General features: G+C 40.3%; 1 protein-coding gene across 1 annotated transcript; it reads right to left on the reverse strand.

The window, feature by feature from the left end:
- Positions 1 to 2,425: 2,425 nt before the first annotated feature.
- Positions 2,426 to 11,173, reverse strand: MRPL42 (mitochondrial ribosomal protein L42). The gene is made up of 6 exons (XM_074168803.1): positions 11,098 to 11,173; positions 9,998 to 10,160; positions 7,548 to 7,611; positions 6,477 to 6,561; positions 5,001 to 5,164; positions 2,426 to 3,680 (listed from the first exon to the last, which is right to left on the reverse strand). The coding sequence occupies exons 2-6, from the start codon at positions 10,077 to 10,079 to the stop codon at positions 3,635 to 3,637; spliced, it is 441 nt and encodes a 146-aa protein (XP_074024904.1). The 5' UTR covers positions 10,080 to 10,160; positions 11,098 to 11,173; the 3' UTR covers positions 2,426 to 3,634.
- Positions 11,174 to 14,226: the final 3,053 nt, after the last annotated feature.

Below are 14,226 nucleotides of genomic sequence, written 5' to 3' on the forward strand. Positions count from 1 at the left end.
CAGCTGAAATTCAGACCGATTACAACAGTAAACGGTCAAGAAGGGGAATCTCCTCTAGGGCTGAAAAACTGGAGGGGTGGGAAGGGATGGATGGATGGATGGATGGATGGATGACCGCTCCCTCCATAACAGTCATGAGGAACTGACACATGAAGATATGGCACTTGTCACAGGTGGATGTGGCAATTGGGTCCCATTACTGCTCCACTGCTGGCTCATTTTTTTCAAAACCGTGAGGGTGAGGCTTTTTTTTTTGTTTAAGTGTGAACATCCATCTCTGCTACATGTTGAATCAGTCAAAACAAATCAGCAAATCAGTCAAAGCAAACAGGCAAGTCCCACAGAAGAACCTCTGATCTCTTGAATCCAACCACTTTCAGAACTGCGAGAGAGTTCATTTTACAAATGTAATTAAAGAACAGCTTATGCAGGTCTCTCACTGTGTTAAATTTGATGAGATCGCTAAAGCCTCTAAGGCTTCAAACAAATCCAGTTGAGTTATTGTGCAAGATTGCCTCCTGGTGGTAGAACCAAGAATGCACAGAACAACATAATTTGCACATAAAAAAGGCAAAAATCAACGTTTTAAAAGCATGCTTCCTTTTTTAATTCAGGTCCAACTAGAGGAAGTGAAAGAACTTTCTTCTTGCTAGGACAACAAGATAAACTGAACTGCCATTTCAGTAGTCTGAATTGAGGACAATCAGTTGGACACTTGACTGACAAGAGTTTTCTAATGGCACGCTTAGCAAGCGGAGCCCAAGAAAACTTTTAGCCAGATGTTAAAAAAAAAATAAATCAGCAAGATTTATTTATATAAACTATTTATATAACTGTATATTATCCACAACAGTGAGCCTGATAAGGTCCGAAACACTTAACTGCTGGATACAAAGCAAATGACTACGTGCTTAAAATGGGATACAAGGACACCAGAGCAGACTTTTGTGAATTGTATGCAACTAAAATTTTCGATTGCAAAGAACAAGAGTGACAGGAAACTTTCAAATGGATTATTCCTTTGCATAGGAGTTGGACAAGAATCAAATGGATGGACTTCTAATTCCAAGTTTTCAAGTGAACAGAAAACTGATAATGACAGCTTTATGTAGTTGTTCAAGACCTAGAAAATGAGGAGGGCAGCTTGGAATTACTGTGAGAGTAGGATTTTAATTAGGTCACGCTCCAGATGACCCAGGAGAAAGCTTTAGTAGAAGAGAACATTGAAAGATTGAGAGTGGCAGCGTAATGCAGGGAAGGATTTTAAAATACCAATTTTATGGATTAGTGTAATAACAAAATGGCAGAGGGTATATGTAGCGAACATGTTTTAGGCTCAGTTTCCTAACTGGTCAGAAGAGGAAGTACTTTAAAGATAGCAGTCTAGCACATCATAGATTTTTAGCCCTCAAAATGCCTGAAAAGCATCCAAAAATGTTTGGGAAACATTGAGAAATCCAACATTTCTACAGTGACTGTGGATGTTTGATCATAAACAGGGTCAGACAGACAAGAACAGACAAATGCGATAACAGAAGGTTTCTGTAAAGCAAAATGTCTTAATAGTATTAGGCAGCAATAAGCTGGGGGGAAAAAAGGGGGGAAAGCAAATGAAAGTTTAAATTAATCCAAAGATATCTTTTCTTGCACTGGAGTAAAGTCAAACAGTGACAAATTAGGTCTCAGCTTTCCAAAAATAAAGGGGGCTTGATTTTATGCAGCAGAACTTAACACCACACTGAACATGAGATGTAAACTTCTCACTTACGGACCAGTGTCAGTACCAGGCACCATGAATCGATGAAAAGAGTAAAATTTGTTGTACTACGAATGACTAGAAACTATTTTTAAAGTTATATTCCAGGCAAAAAAAAAGAAAAAAAAAATAAAAAATTCATGCGATTGAACTTGCAGAGTAAGCAGCGATCCTGTTCACAGACACAACAGACATTCCTTCATGATAGCACGTTTGTTATCACGCGAGCAACACATCATAGAACATGGAGCCAAAATCACTTGGCTGATGTGGGCTTAGACATGGACTGGGCTATCTTACAAGCAGAACAGAGAGAATGAGCAAAACAATGTCATGCTCTGCCCACAACAAACCATTAGCAGCTAACTGGCATTTGGATTAAAAAAATGCATTTGTCAAAATAATACTAAGATAAATACTTAGACCTGCTTTCTGTCAAATTTTCCAGAAATATTTAAAGGCAGTCTTTTTGCATGTATGCAATAGTACTTTTTCCCAATTAAAGGAAATTTGAGGGAAAAAAAGGTTATTTAGTAATAACTTTAGAAAAATAAGTGTCCTTTATCCCAACAATGACCAGGATTAGAGACTTTACTCCACTTCTAGCAAAAGGCATGGGTAACACATGTTGGCAAATGACACCAGACTAACACAAGAAACAAGAACCTTCCTATCTTATCCAAGTTTATTTGGAAAGCAAATACAATCAAGATATCTGACATATATGGGATAATTATTTTCTGGTTATTTATTAGGATCTGCTAAGAAGACTTAATGAAGTCACTGGGATGTCTGCAGAGGCACAATGTTCCAAGCTAGCCCTTTCTATCAGAATGCTGATGCATAAAACTGCAGGCTGGAGTAAAGAATCTCCTTTTCCGAGAAAAAAAAGTGCTAGGTGACACAGAATATTTTAGTAGCAGAAACGTTTAAGCACTACAAAACGCTAAAGCTATGAAGTAGAATCAAACTAATTTAAAGGATTTTATGTAATAAAGGGCCAACCCTTCCCCCTAGGTAAGCTAGAAAGAGCTGGGAGTCTCCACGGATTACCTTGCTGAGGCCAAGAACTCTTCCTCCCCTGAGCTACAGCTATCCCTATTTATATACGAACATACCATCCTCACTGAACAGTAGCTGGGGTGGGGTTAAAAAAAACAGAACCAAAAAAAACCCCAACCCACGAATGCACACAGAAGTTACCTCAGATATTTGGGAATGCTAGGTGATTTAGAAGGGTGAGTCGTTATTATGCCTTGGAAGCTAAAACGTAACCAAGTTGGCCAGTTTTCAGAACATGACAATAGCCTTAAATACAATCACTTGGCTGATGTTGGATTAAACACGGAATCAGATATTTTACAAAGATAATAGAAGAAACAAAACTACTTCCACCACTTTCATAAATACCTCTCAATAGTTTTCATCAATACTATTTCACTAATACTTCAGTATTCGAGCTCACCAGCATTTCAGTTACTAGATTTCTAAAAACAAAATAATCCCGCAAAATAACACCGAACCCTAACGTGTCCAGTTCTCCACTTCCCATTTTGACATAAGACTTCTATGCATTCATTTTACCAATGCCAAGCCCCTGATCGAGTTTAATCAGAGCACACCACCACCTGTTACACCCAATTCTAACACTAGCACCCTCCCTGACCGTGCATGTACAACAGCCTTCACTGGATCCTTGTTTCATTAGCTTTGTTGGTTTTCTGTCAACTAGTTGAAGTAGAAAAGAAACAGTCAAATTTACTTAAACATGGTTTAGTTATAGCACTCACACAGAACTGCCAAATGTATCACTTTCTGTAATTTTTATTTCCAATAAAGATTAATAGCAGAGTACTGACGAACAAGAAGCTATCTTAATTATCGGTCTTTAGGAGGATTAGGATTCTTGCGTCTTCTGTGGTACCTAGAATTAAAAAAAGCTGCAGTGAATGCAAGCTTTGGATAGTCTTCCATTCTCCCGACATTTCCCCCCTGCCCCCACCCCAGCCCTGGTGAGTGGTCTGGAGGTTACACAAGGAAGCAAACCAGGAGATAGACAAGCACAACCCGTCACCACTTATTAGATGTCATCTCTGTTGTTCACCGAGTTACATAATGCTACTCATTTCTATTGCTGCATCTGCTACAAGCACGCAATAATCCAATCAGTTCTACAGCTGAGTAGGTACAAAGGCTGCTGTTTATTCTTAATCCTTTGTGTGAAGTTAATTTTATTACATGGTCAGCTTTTCCTTCAGCTAAAATGGTTGCTACAGAACAAAGAGACTTGATGTTTAAAGGAGTTATGCCAGACTGTACGTTAAAACAGTGTAATATTTTGCAGGCAAACTACTAACCAAATTCTTCACAACAAAAATGATCCCTACTTTCCTCTTAATTACCCACCGTAAAACAAGGAGGATCCTGTTTGATGCTCATTAAAGTGACAGCTACCCTTTGACCATAGAAAGTTCTATTATGTCATTCCTTCTATCTACCCCTAAAACATAGTAACTAAAAAGTTTTCTGTGGACAAAAATAATGTAATTCTGCCTGTATCAAGTCTCCAGAGCTATACATTAGCAGCTACCAGAAGGTGTGGTAACATGGACTAGAAAGGAGTAACACAAACTAGAATGCCATGTGTTTCCAAAGGCGTATCTAAATGTATATAGTTCCTCTTTAAGCTCAGTCGTGCATATTTGTACCTCTCCTCCTCCTCTCTTTGAGTACAAGGTGCACCAAGGCACACTTTTCACCATTTCACATGAAAAACCTCTACTATTCTTAAGTCTGAGAATCATCCTCCTGAAGTTCTTTTCTGAAAAGGTGTTAAGGAATAGACAATGCATGTTTCCAAGCCGTATTTGTCGTATCCATTGAGGGTATCTTACATACTAGATTCTCTTATGCTGTGTCCTGGTTTGAGGACTTAGGCAACTTTAATAAATCACCTCAACCAGCAGCCAACTAGATGGTATGAGGAATTTCTACTCTGTAACAGATTTTAGAAAAAAAAAATAAAAAAAAATTGCAAAGTCTACCAAAGGGCAGTGTTAAAAAACCCCTTACAAAATACAGTCTTCCATTTACACAACACAGCATTTAAGATTTTATGTAACAGCCCATGGGCTAGGAGTATCTTGTGTCACATGACTTCTCCTAGGTTGAATCCAGTCATTAAATTATTCCTGTACCTCCTTTTACACCCCAAAGGAACAAACATTGAAAAGAAAATACTTACTGTCCCACAGGATACCAGCGATGTTTTGTTGTGTAAAACATTTTGCTGAGCTCTTCAATTGTAGGACCTCTATTGTTCTTCAGCTCTTTTTCATTCAATCTGGATTTCAGAACTTGATCAAGGTTTTCTTCTTTATTATTCACTGGATCTGGCCGTGGTATAGGCTATAAAAACAGTAGTGTATGTATTTCCTTTTTCTCCTTTTTTTTTTTTTTTTTTGAGAAAAATCAAAAAGCCAAGCTACATACATAGCATTACAATTTACTCTTAACAGCTGAAACTGAAGGCATACAGAAGAATGCGTCTTTACCACACCCCCACCCGCCCTGAACAAAACCCCACCACTGTGCAGCAGATGTCTGGAAACTTCTAATTACCCCAGGTGCTACAGCTGATTACCCTACCCCTAAAATCAGTACTGCTGTCATCATTATTGCTGATCTCATCCTTACAATTCTCTAGCTGAATCATAAGCTTCAGTTCTACTCATACAAAGGTACTCATGTTATTTAGAAAATTATTCATAGTGATGATCATCGTTGCTAAAATAGCTTTTAGATGATTTGTACCTTGGAGAAGAATGTCACTTCCTAATTGTTTGTGCATCTGCTTAGACCAAGATGTTTGTTCTCAACCTGAAACCTAAGTATTAGCACCGTTACAAATATTTTTCCTTGTTTTAGTATTTTACACCTGTTTTTCCTCAGACACGCAACTGACAAGTTTAAAAATACTTTAAAAAGTATTAAAAAAAATAAATTTAAAAATGCAGGCAAGGAGCAGTAAAGTGTTTTAAGTTTTCAATGGAAAGTTTTCACATTGGGTACTTCAGCAATGCAGCTACCATTTGCAGTATCCCACTAGCATGTGAGAACTGGAAATTGCAACAAAAGGTGTATGCTAGAAAAGCCTATCTAGACCTGTGTTCATCAGTGTAAAGAACACATTGAGAGTACTACTGATAGATAAAAATTCAATATTTAAAGGGTTTTTTTTGTGGTGTTTATGAACCCAGAGTGCTGAATGGAATTTAAAGCTCAAGTTGAAACCAGCAGCAGCACTTCTTTATAAAGCCTCTTGCCCAAATTGCTGTATCTGTACACGGTAGGACATGCAAACTATAAACTGCATTTCAAACATCCTCTTTGAGGAATATGCTCATAGATAGACACTAGTTTTCTCTGCAGTGTACAAGTATTTGAGTGCCTCATTTAATTCTATTTGAGTTACTACATGCTGTCATATCTGAGCGTTCTTACTCCGCATCTTGCCCTTAATTCAACTAAGAATAAGGTCCTCCTCATGGCAGCAGCTATACACTCATCATTCACTTACTTCACAGACATGCTGATCACGTACTAAAAAGTACCTCAGTATTTCAAATTTAAAAAAAAAAAATGTCCTAAAGACTCAAAATTATGAACTACTTATGCCTTTACAAGAGTAAGAAATATAAATGTGTACATTTGGACATACTTTTGTATGCTCGTATGGAATCTCAAGCGAAGGGTGGTAGCAGACGATTGTCTTCAAATCTGATGTCACTGCAAGTTCCACTTTGCTATAAAAATAAAAACTTACACTCTTAAATATATCCTTACAATTTTCAGCAACGCTGAGCAACTGAGCAGCCAGAGTCCCAAAGAAAACCAGGTTTGACCCTGCATTTATGAATTCTTAAGAATCTTCTATAAAATAAATCCTTATAAAATAAGGGTCACAAATACTTGATCTGAACTTCCTCTTTTTTTTCTTCTGTTTTGTTTGTTTGTTTTTGTTTCTGGCTATCTTCATCTTTCTTTTTTTGGATGGAGAAGTAAAAAGGGCTAAAAAAATAATTAAGGATAGCTGCAAATATGGATTGGAAAAAAATTTTTGGTAAATCTTTGAATAACTGCATATAAACTGTAGCAACAGACGAGGATAATGTTTTCTAGGATAACATGCCTTTAGAAGACGTATGGCACCTACAAAAGAAAGAATAGGAAAGAAAGCTCTGTTTGGGGTTCCAACTTTTATATTTGGTAACAGATGATGATCCTGATGAACAAGAAGTCTACCGAGAGGTTCCTTGAGGGAATATGACTTTTCTCACCTTCCTCCCCCTTCTCTGACACATTACCTTCCTAAAACCTTGTATGACAGATGCTGTGCTTCTCACTACATCTGTATCGTCTTTTCTGGTTTCTAGGCAAGTTTCCCATCAAGCAGCACAAAAATAAGTGGACTTTGTCTTAACAACAGGCATCAATGAAAATGACTGCTCTTAGCTACTTTTGCTCTTCCACAAACACAACTGCAGGAGTCCTGGGGTCATCACCACGTTTAGAATGAGTCCTGTATGATTTTTCATTATGCTTATTTTTTGAAATATTAACTTCACAATCGTTATGATCCGAACCAGCACTTTAGTTAAAATCGTTACATATATCCAAAAACTGGCAGATGATATATTTGATAGCATTATATGAAAACCTCACAAGAGAGAAAGCAGTCCTGGAATAAACATCACATGAAAAGGCCACCCATCAAAGCATGTTTAAGTACCAATTGTAGTCTTCAGGGAGAACTGAGTATGTAGATTTATGGCAAGCAAGATACACAGCTCCATCTGCAAAAAAAAGCAAAAAAAACCACCCAAGTAAAGAACACCATTGTAAAAACAAGCACAGCTGTGCCAAATTTAAGAATGTTTACATTTACATTCTGTTCTAAGTCTTAGTCGAGGATTATAATCATATTCAGTTTTAGATTAACAAACCCAAACACTGTCTAAACAAAAGTTCACTTTACTCCAGAGATTTCTAGTGCAATCAAAAAATACAGTATTTAGGTAGCTATGGCCTACATTTACCTTTCCAATTGTGTTGTTTTCCTAAGAAAAAAAATCACAGTATGAACAAAATACCTATAGATTTCACCATCAGAGCATACATACTCTTTATATATGCAAAGAATATTACCTTATGACTTACAGGGAAGATCATGGTCTCATCCACAGCAATATTTATTATACAAATCAAATTTGTACTTCACTGGTGACTGCTATATATGCTATACAAAACACAGAACTATAATGTCCTGGCTGCTGTAACACTAGAGAACTTTACCCCTTTCCCCAGGTTCCTGTTGCTCCAAGGAAAGCAATCACAATTAATTGCAAGTGGTAAAGAAGGCCTGTTGTCATCCAGGACTGTACTAAGCAGACTGAGGGAAGGGATTATCTCCCTCTACTCAGCACCTGTGAGATCCCATCTAGATACTATGGCCAGTTTGGGGCCCTTTAATGAAAGATAAACTTGAATGAGTTCAGCGAAGACCCACCAAGATGGTCAGGGGGTGCAGCACCTGCCCTGTGGGGAGAGGTTGAGGGACCGGAGCTGGCTCAGCCTGGAGCAGAGAGAGTTTTGGGGAGACCTAACAGCAGCCCCCAGTATGAGGACTGGGGTTAATGAGGAGAGGGAGCCAGTATGTTCACAGCGGTGCACGGTGGGAGGCATGAAAAAACAGCCATTAGGTTGAAACAACAGGCTCTGGCTGGATATGTTAAAAAATGTTTTCCTTGTGAGGACAGGCTGGGACTGGGGCTAAGGCAGGTCTGTGCAGTCCCTGCCCTTGGAGATTTCAAAGACCCAGCTGGGCTCAAGAGCCTTGAGCAAGCTGGTGTGATTGCGGAGTGCAGCCAGCTCTGAGCAGGGGGCTGGATCACAGACCACCTGAAACCCCTTCCAACTGAGTTTTCCCATGATTCCATTCCCTTTTTTTCATCGAATCATTTAGGTTGGAAAAGACCTTTAAGATCATTGAGTCCAACCGTAAAGTTAACAGAGGACATGCAATAGTCACAGTCCCTTATAAAGGAACCATTCTATAGACATCTTGCCATCCACAACCATGTAGGTGTGCATGCCTAAGAGGGGCCTGGGAGGTGTCTGGAGTTGACTTGTACTGGCAAACCCCTTCCTTTACTGCTGGACCTGACATAAATCCACGTGTAAGCTTCTGAGTCCAGTGAAGCTTCTTCTACCACTATACTTTAAGAACTGAGTTACGATCACGAGAACTACGTCGTATCATGTTCTGAGCCTTCTGTTTTCAAATAAGTTGTAAAAAGGTTTCAATGTTTTTCCGACACGTTATTTTATGTAGACCATCTTTAGCTTTAATACAAATAGGATTCTTCTTGGCTGTTCATAATGGAGAGGGAGAGCATTCAGTGTGTCAAAACTGGGAAAGCTGAAAGAACCAAGAAGAAACTTTTGTGCAGCTATTTTCCTCTCAGAAATATTTTAGCTGTAAATTCTTAAATTTAAATTTAGATATAGCTAATATATTTAACTATATATTTTAGATATTAAATTCTTAAAGTTAGAATTTGTTACCACTTCCATGCTTTAGTTCTAAGGATTAAACCATTCTTAGTTATTAAGAAGTTGAGTTCTTGTAAAATGTTACTGCAAGTAGTTCATATTTCTTCCTAAGATTTCTTTCCCCGCCTTGCCCACTAACCTCTAAAATGTAACATGTCCATTATATTTTCTCAATACCTGTCTTTTCTATCACCTTTACTATCTCCCCCACATCTTTCTATTGACATCTAAAACATAGACACAAAGCTAAGAAATAATATTGCCTGTTTTCATTTGTTCTCTTTTTATGTTAAGTAACAAGATTTTACTGTAGCATTTTCTCACCGCTGCTTATAAGCCTGAAAAAATAAATTCAAATCTTCAAATATAATCAAGGGTAAGAGGGGTGACATTTACAAAGTAATTAGTAAGTTAAAGGAGTGTCATATGTGGATCATGGAAGCTTTAAAGAAAAAAAAAACAAACCAAGATATGCTTTAATTATTAGCAGAGAACACAGAATATTGGACTTGATTCTATTCAAATAAAAATTCATTTCCACGCTTCCATTACTTTAAACAGTACAGGAAAGAGGCTCTCAAGGAACAAATCTTAATATAGGACTTAGACAAATTCATCACCACTTACTCTGCAGTGGGACCTGCTTACAGGTTGCTACTGAACGCATTCGAAAGAAGCTGGACCACACAGTTCTAAGCGATGTTGCCATGCTGACAGCAGAGAGGAAACCAGTCCTGGACAAGATGGAACTCAAAGGGACACGGTATCCTTTTTTATTGCACAACACCCTCTGAAAGAAACCAGTTTCATAACCGTTCATGGTACAAGAGATTGACAAATTAATTTCTTGAATATCTTAAGGATAAATAAAATTTGTGCAGTATAGTCTTCATTATTTGTCAGTTGTTTAGAAGTCCGTATTATTTAAGATACTGGCACCTGCCTCCTTAGTAGTTAAATGTGGTACAAGACTATTTATCCTGCTTCAGCAGGGGAGTTAGACTAGATGATCTTTATGGTCCCTTCCACCTCTAAAAATTCAGTGAAATTCAGTGATATCTTAAGTTTTCACCACCTACAGAGGAAAAAAAAAAATTGCTTCAAAGAGAAACTTATAATGACGCTTAAAAAAGCATAACTGGAGACAGTTTAAAGGTATACTGATAAAAAGAAAAGAAACAAGACCCCTTTAAAACTACTTGACATTAAGTGCTTCAGAACATCACCGGAAGTGTGCGTTTTCCAATTTTGACAATTATTAATCATTTTCTTTTCCTGTGTTGAGTGCTACTGAAGTCAGAGAACACTAACACAGCACCTACAGAGCTGCTCATAACCTGCCTCGGAAAGCTCGTGTACAAGGAAGGCGTGAGGAACACGGCGGATCCGGACCGCCCTGCGGAAGGACGGGGTTCAACCACCGGCCCATCATCGGTCTCACCTCTAGGACCACCACAGTTTAAACCGGGGCATTCCCACCCCTGAAGCAGCACATAGGAAACTCTTAAAGGCCTGTCAGCGACTAACAGGGATATGAAACCTGACGCTTCTATTACTAAAGAAAAGGCGAAGCGGACGGACATCCGGCTGCCCTGCTCTGCCCGGCCCGCAGACACGAGCGCTTTCCCGACGCAGAGCGCAACCACGGCCAGGCGGGAACCGCTGCCGCTGCCTCCATCCCTGCCCGCCTCCCTGCCCGCCTCCGGCCGCGCCAGCGCAGCCGTTACCTGGGCGGCCGCCACCGCGTCCCCTCAGCCGCCCGCCACCCGCCGCAGCACCGGCAGACGGCACGGAGCGCCCTTCCGCTTCCGGCAGCGGCTCGCCCCGCGGCACGCCGGGAAACGTAGTGCGAGCCGTCCGGCGGGTGGGGCCTACCCCGGGTGGGGTCTACCGCTGCCCTCTCCCTCCGTGCCCAGCGCAGCCCCGTCCCGTCCCGACCGCGGCAGCAAACTCAGAGGCCTTTCAAAACCCGGTGTGCGGCGGCCGCGAGTCGTTTTGGCCGGTGGGGGTGGCCCGGGCCCGCGCGGGAACCGGCCCCTCATGGCGGCGGGCAGGGCACGGGGGGAGCGGGCCGGCACCCAACCGCTGGTGGGGACGACCTCCTCGGTGCTCCCCGCCCAGCCCCGTTGAGACTCCTTCTGCTCAGCCTGCCAAACCTTTGCAATACCTGCAATGCCTTTTCAGGAGGAAAGCCTGGGTTTTATGTACGTAAAATAGCACATTTTTGATACTTAAGGGGTGCAGAAAACTCACCGGGATGCCCCATGCACCCTGCTGCTCTGGGGCTACTTGCTTTGCTTCTTTGGGAGACCGAGTCCCAAAGCGTTTCAAGGACAATGTCATGTCTACACAATATTGATAAAAGACAAGAAGCAGACACAAAAGTCAGTTACCTGGCCTGCTGCTCTGGTACCTGAAATGGCTCCAGCACCAGCAGCTTTTACATACCCATGAAGCATCTCTAGGTCACATCAGCCGACTGTGTCTCGGTTCCTTTCACAGAATTACTCTTTTGGAGAGCCTTGGAATAATGCCTCCTGAAAAGGCTGTAACCTCTTCCTGATATCTTCATACCATTGCATCTTTTCTGGTGGTTGACTGTGGTACACCAATTGTATGCAGTTGTTGGTGGAAGCCTCACAATTTCAGCAATGTCTAACTTTGTTCTGTAGCTGCAGAGTTGTACTTACACTGATAAATTCCAGAAGTGTGGCCAGAAATCACTAGCCAAGAGATGATTGTTCCCATTAGCAGTGGCAAAGGTTTCTTTTTGAATGTTTTTCCTGACAGACATCCATTCTGGGCCTTCTTGCAATACTAGATTCAGTAAGCCATAGACAGAGGGGGCAGACACAGGCCAAAACGTATTACATACTACTCGGAGAGATGCAACCAAGCTGGGAGACCACATCTGCACTACAAGACTCCTCCACGTTTGTGGAGATCAGCTCTCTCCCATCGTTCCCATCAAGTTTCTGTGTGCAGCTACAGGGGGGCCTGATCTGGGCTCAAGCATCAAACAGAAGCAACACAGTTCTATGTATCTTCTGCTGTGTACCAGCTCATTATTCCCACAAGGAAATCCTTCTACTAGGATGAGGGCAGCCCTTGGATGAAGAACAGCCTTTTGAAGCTGAATTCAAGGAAGACAGTGGTTATACTGATGGACAAAGAAACATGTTAAGGATTTTAAGCTCAAGGACAGTGTGAACAAAAATAAATAAATGGTTATAAACTGTATGAAACAAGTGCGGCCTGGAAATTAAAAGAAAGGAGTGAAACTGCGTTTAAGGAGTAAGCTTCAGTCCACAGGCATAGTGGGGATAAACGGTTACTTCAAAGTTTACGGCCAGGAGCAGACTGTGCCAACTGGGGGAACTGCTTCTCAGGATCCTTGCCTTTCTCCTGGATGGCCACAGTGTGACAAACCTGTATGTGAATGCACCTTGCTACAAGTCCCTTAGCACAGAACACTGTCATGTGCACTACGTGTGTGTGTTTGTGTGTGAACCTGTGACACAAGCACATTACGCCTTGCTCTAGTTTCCTAGGAAATATTAAGTAAAATTAAGGCTTCTCTGACTTTTCTTGAAGGTGCTGATGACTTAATTGTCGTAGCTTCTTTAAAAGGTTGCATAAACTCAGTGATGATGACTGCAGTTGGCACCTCTTATTCTTAGATGCTTTCTCTAAAGGATATTGTTCATCCATTCAGGAGACAAAAATCCTTTGCTGTCCAGTGGAAACCCTTCACAGCGGGAGACCACTGCAAATCGCACCTGGTTCTTGCTCGAGTGTAAGACACGTGTTTGGCTTTTTTTAACTTAACTTTGCTATGTTGAGCAGCATCTGTTGAAAAAATTAGTTTTTCAAAACCTCTCACTAGCCCCTTAGAAAATTGCCCTCTCCAGAAAAAAATAGGACATCTTGATATGCTCGGGTATATTAGTCATCATTGCAATATAAGCTTTCTGTGGTGCTCCTACATTACTGTTTCCTATATCGATTTATTTGCTTTTATCAAGACAATTTATTTACTCTTCAGTGCCATATGTATATTCTGAGGACAGTATACAGACACATACTCCCAGGTATGCGCGCTCTTTCTTCTCAGACAAAAGTTTGAAAAAGTAGAGTTTCTGATGTTACTGATGAATGTGAACAAGTCTTCTAACAGTGGGATTTTATAGGCTGGTAGTATTTAGTTCTTAACAGCTAAGGAGCTAATTCATCAATAAGATTGTAAAGAACAGCAAAAGATCTTGAATTTGAAGTTGTGTGGGTGTTTTTAATACTTACACCACATTTTTTCAATGGCACCACATTAATTTTCAATTATTGTATTTTATTTCCACATAGAAAATGCTACATGGTTCTCTGGGGGAAATTTTGGATTCCAGACAGGAGGGCAGCTACCAGGACAATTACTAGTGTCTGCTGCCTAGTGATACCACATCTTTAGTCTTCTCTTTCACGTCACTGCAATGGAATATCACTTGCAAGGTTCATCAGAATTTGTTAGCAATCTTCTGTCCCTTGTGTGAACTCATCGGGAACACTTGACAGCCCTCTGGAATCTTGATTCACAAAACAGCCTTCACTAGTTTTTTTTCAGATTCCTTGATTTTATAGCCTTATTGCATAATTAGTTTTAAATTAGAGGTAACCTGTGGGTATTTCTGTAACAATTTTATTTTGGAAATGTGTGCTTTAAAAACAGCACTGTAATGGCAAATCTTGTAACTTAAATCCTGGTTCTAAAAGGTTGCAATTGAAGGTACTGCAGAACTTTGTTTTTATTTTTCAAAAACTAAGCCGCATTCCCTGTTAAGCTTTCAGGCTATTTTTAGACAGCT

This window comes from Numenius arquata, chromosome 2, assembly GCF_964106895.1.
Source record: "Numenius arquata chromosome 2, bNumArq3.hap1.1, whole genome shotgun sequence".
Lineage (NCBI taxonomy): Eukaryota > Metazoa > Chordata > Aves > Charadriiformes > Scolopacidae > Numenius > Numenius arquata.

Excerpts from the sequence above, each read along its gene's own strand:
- MRPL42 (XM_074168803.1), bottom strand. The coding sequence starts at position 10,079 with ATGGCAACATCGCTTAGAACTGTGTGGTCCAGCTTCTTTCGAATGCGT. Across the intron at positions 6,562-7,547 it reads CTCCCTGAAGACTACAATTG|CAAAGTGGAACTTGCAGTGA; the intron begins GTACTTAAACAT and ends TTATTTTTATAG. Across the intron at positions 5,165-6,476 it reads TTCCATACGAGCATACAAAA|CCTATACCACGGCCAGATCC; the intron begins GTATGTCCAAAT and ends CTGTTTTTATAG.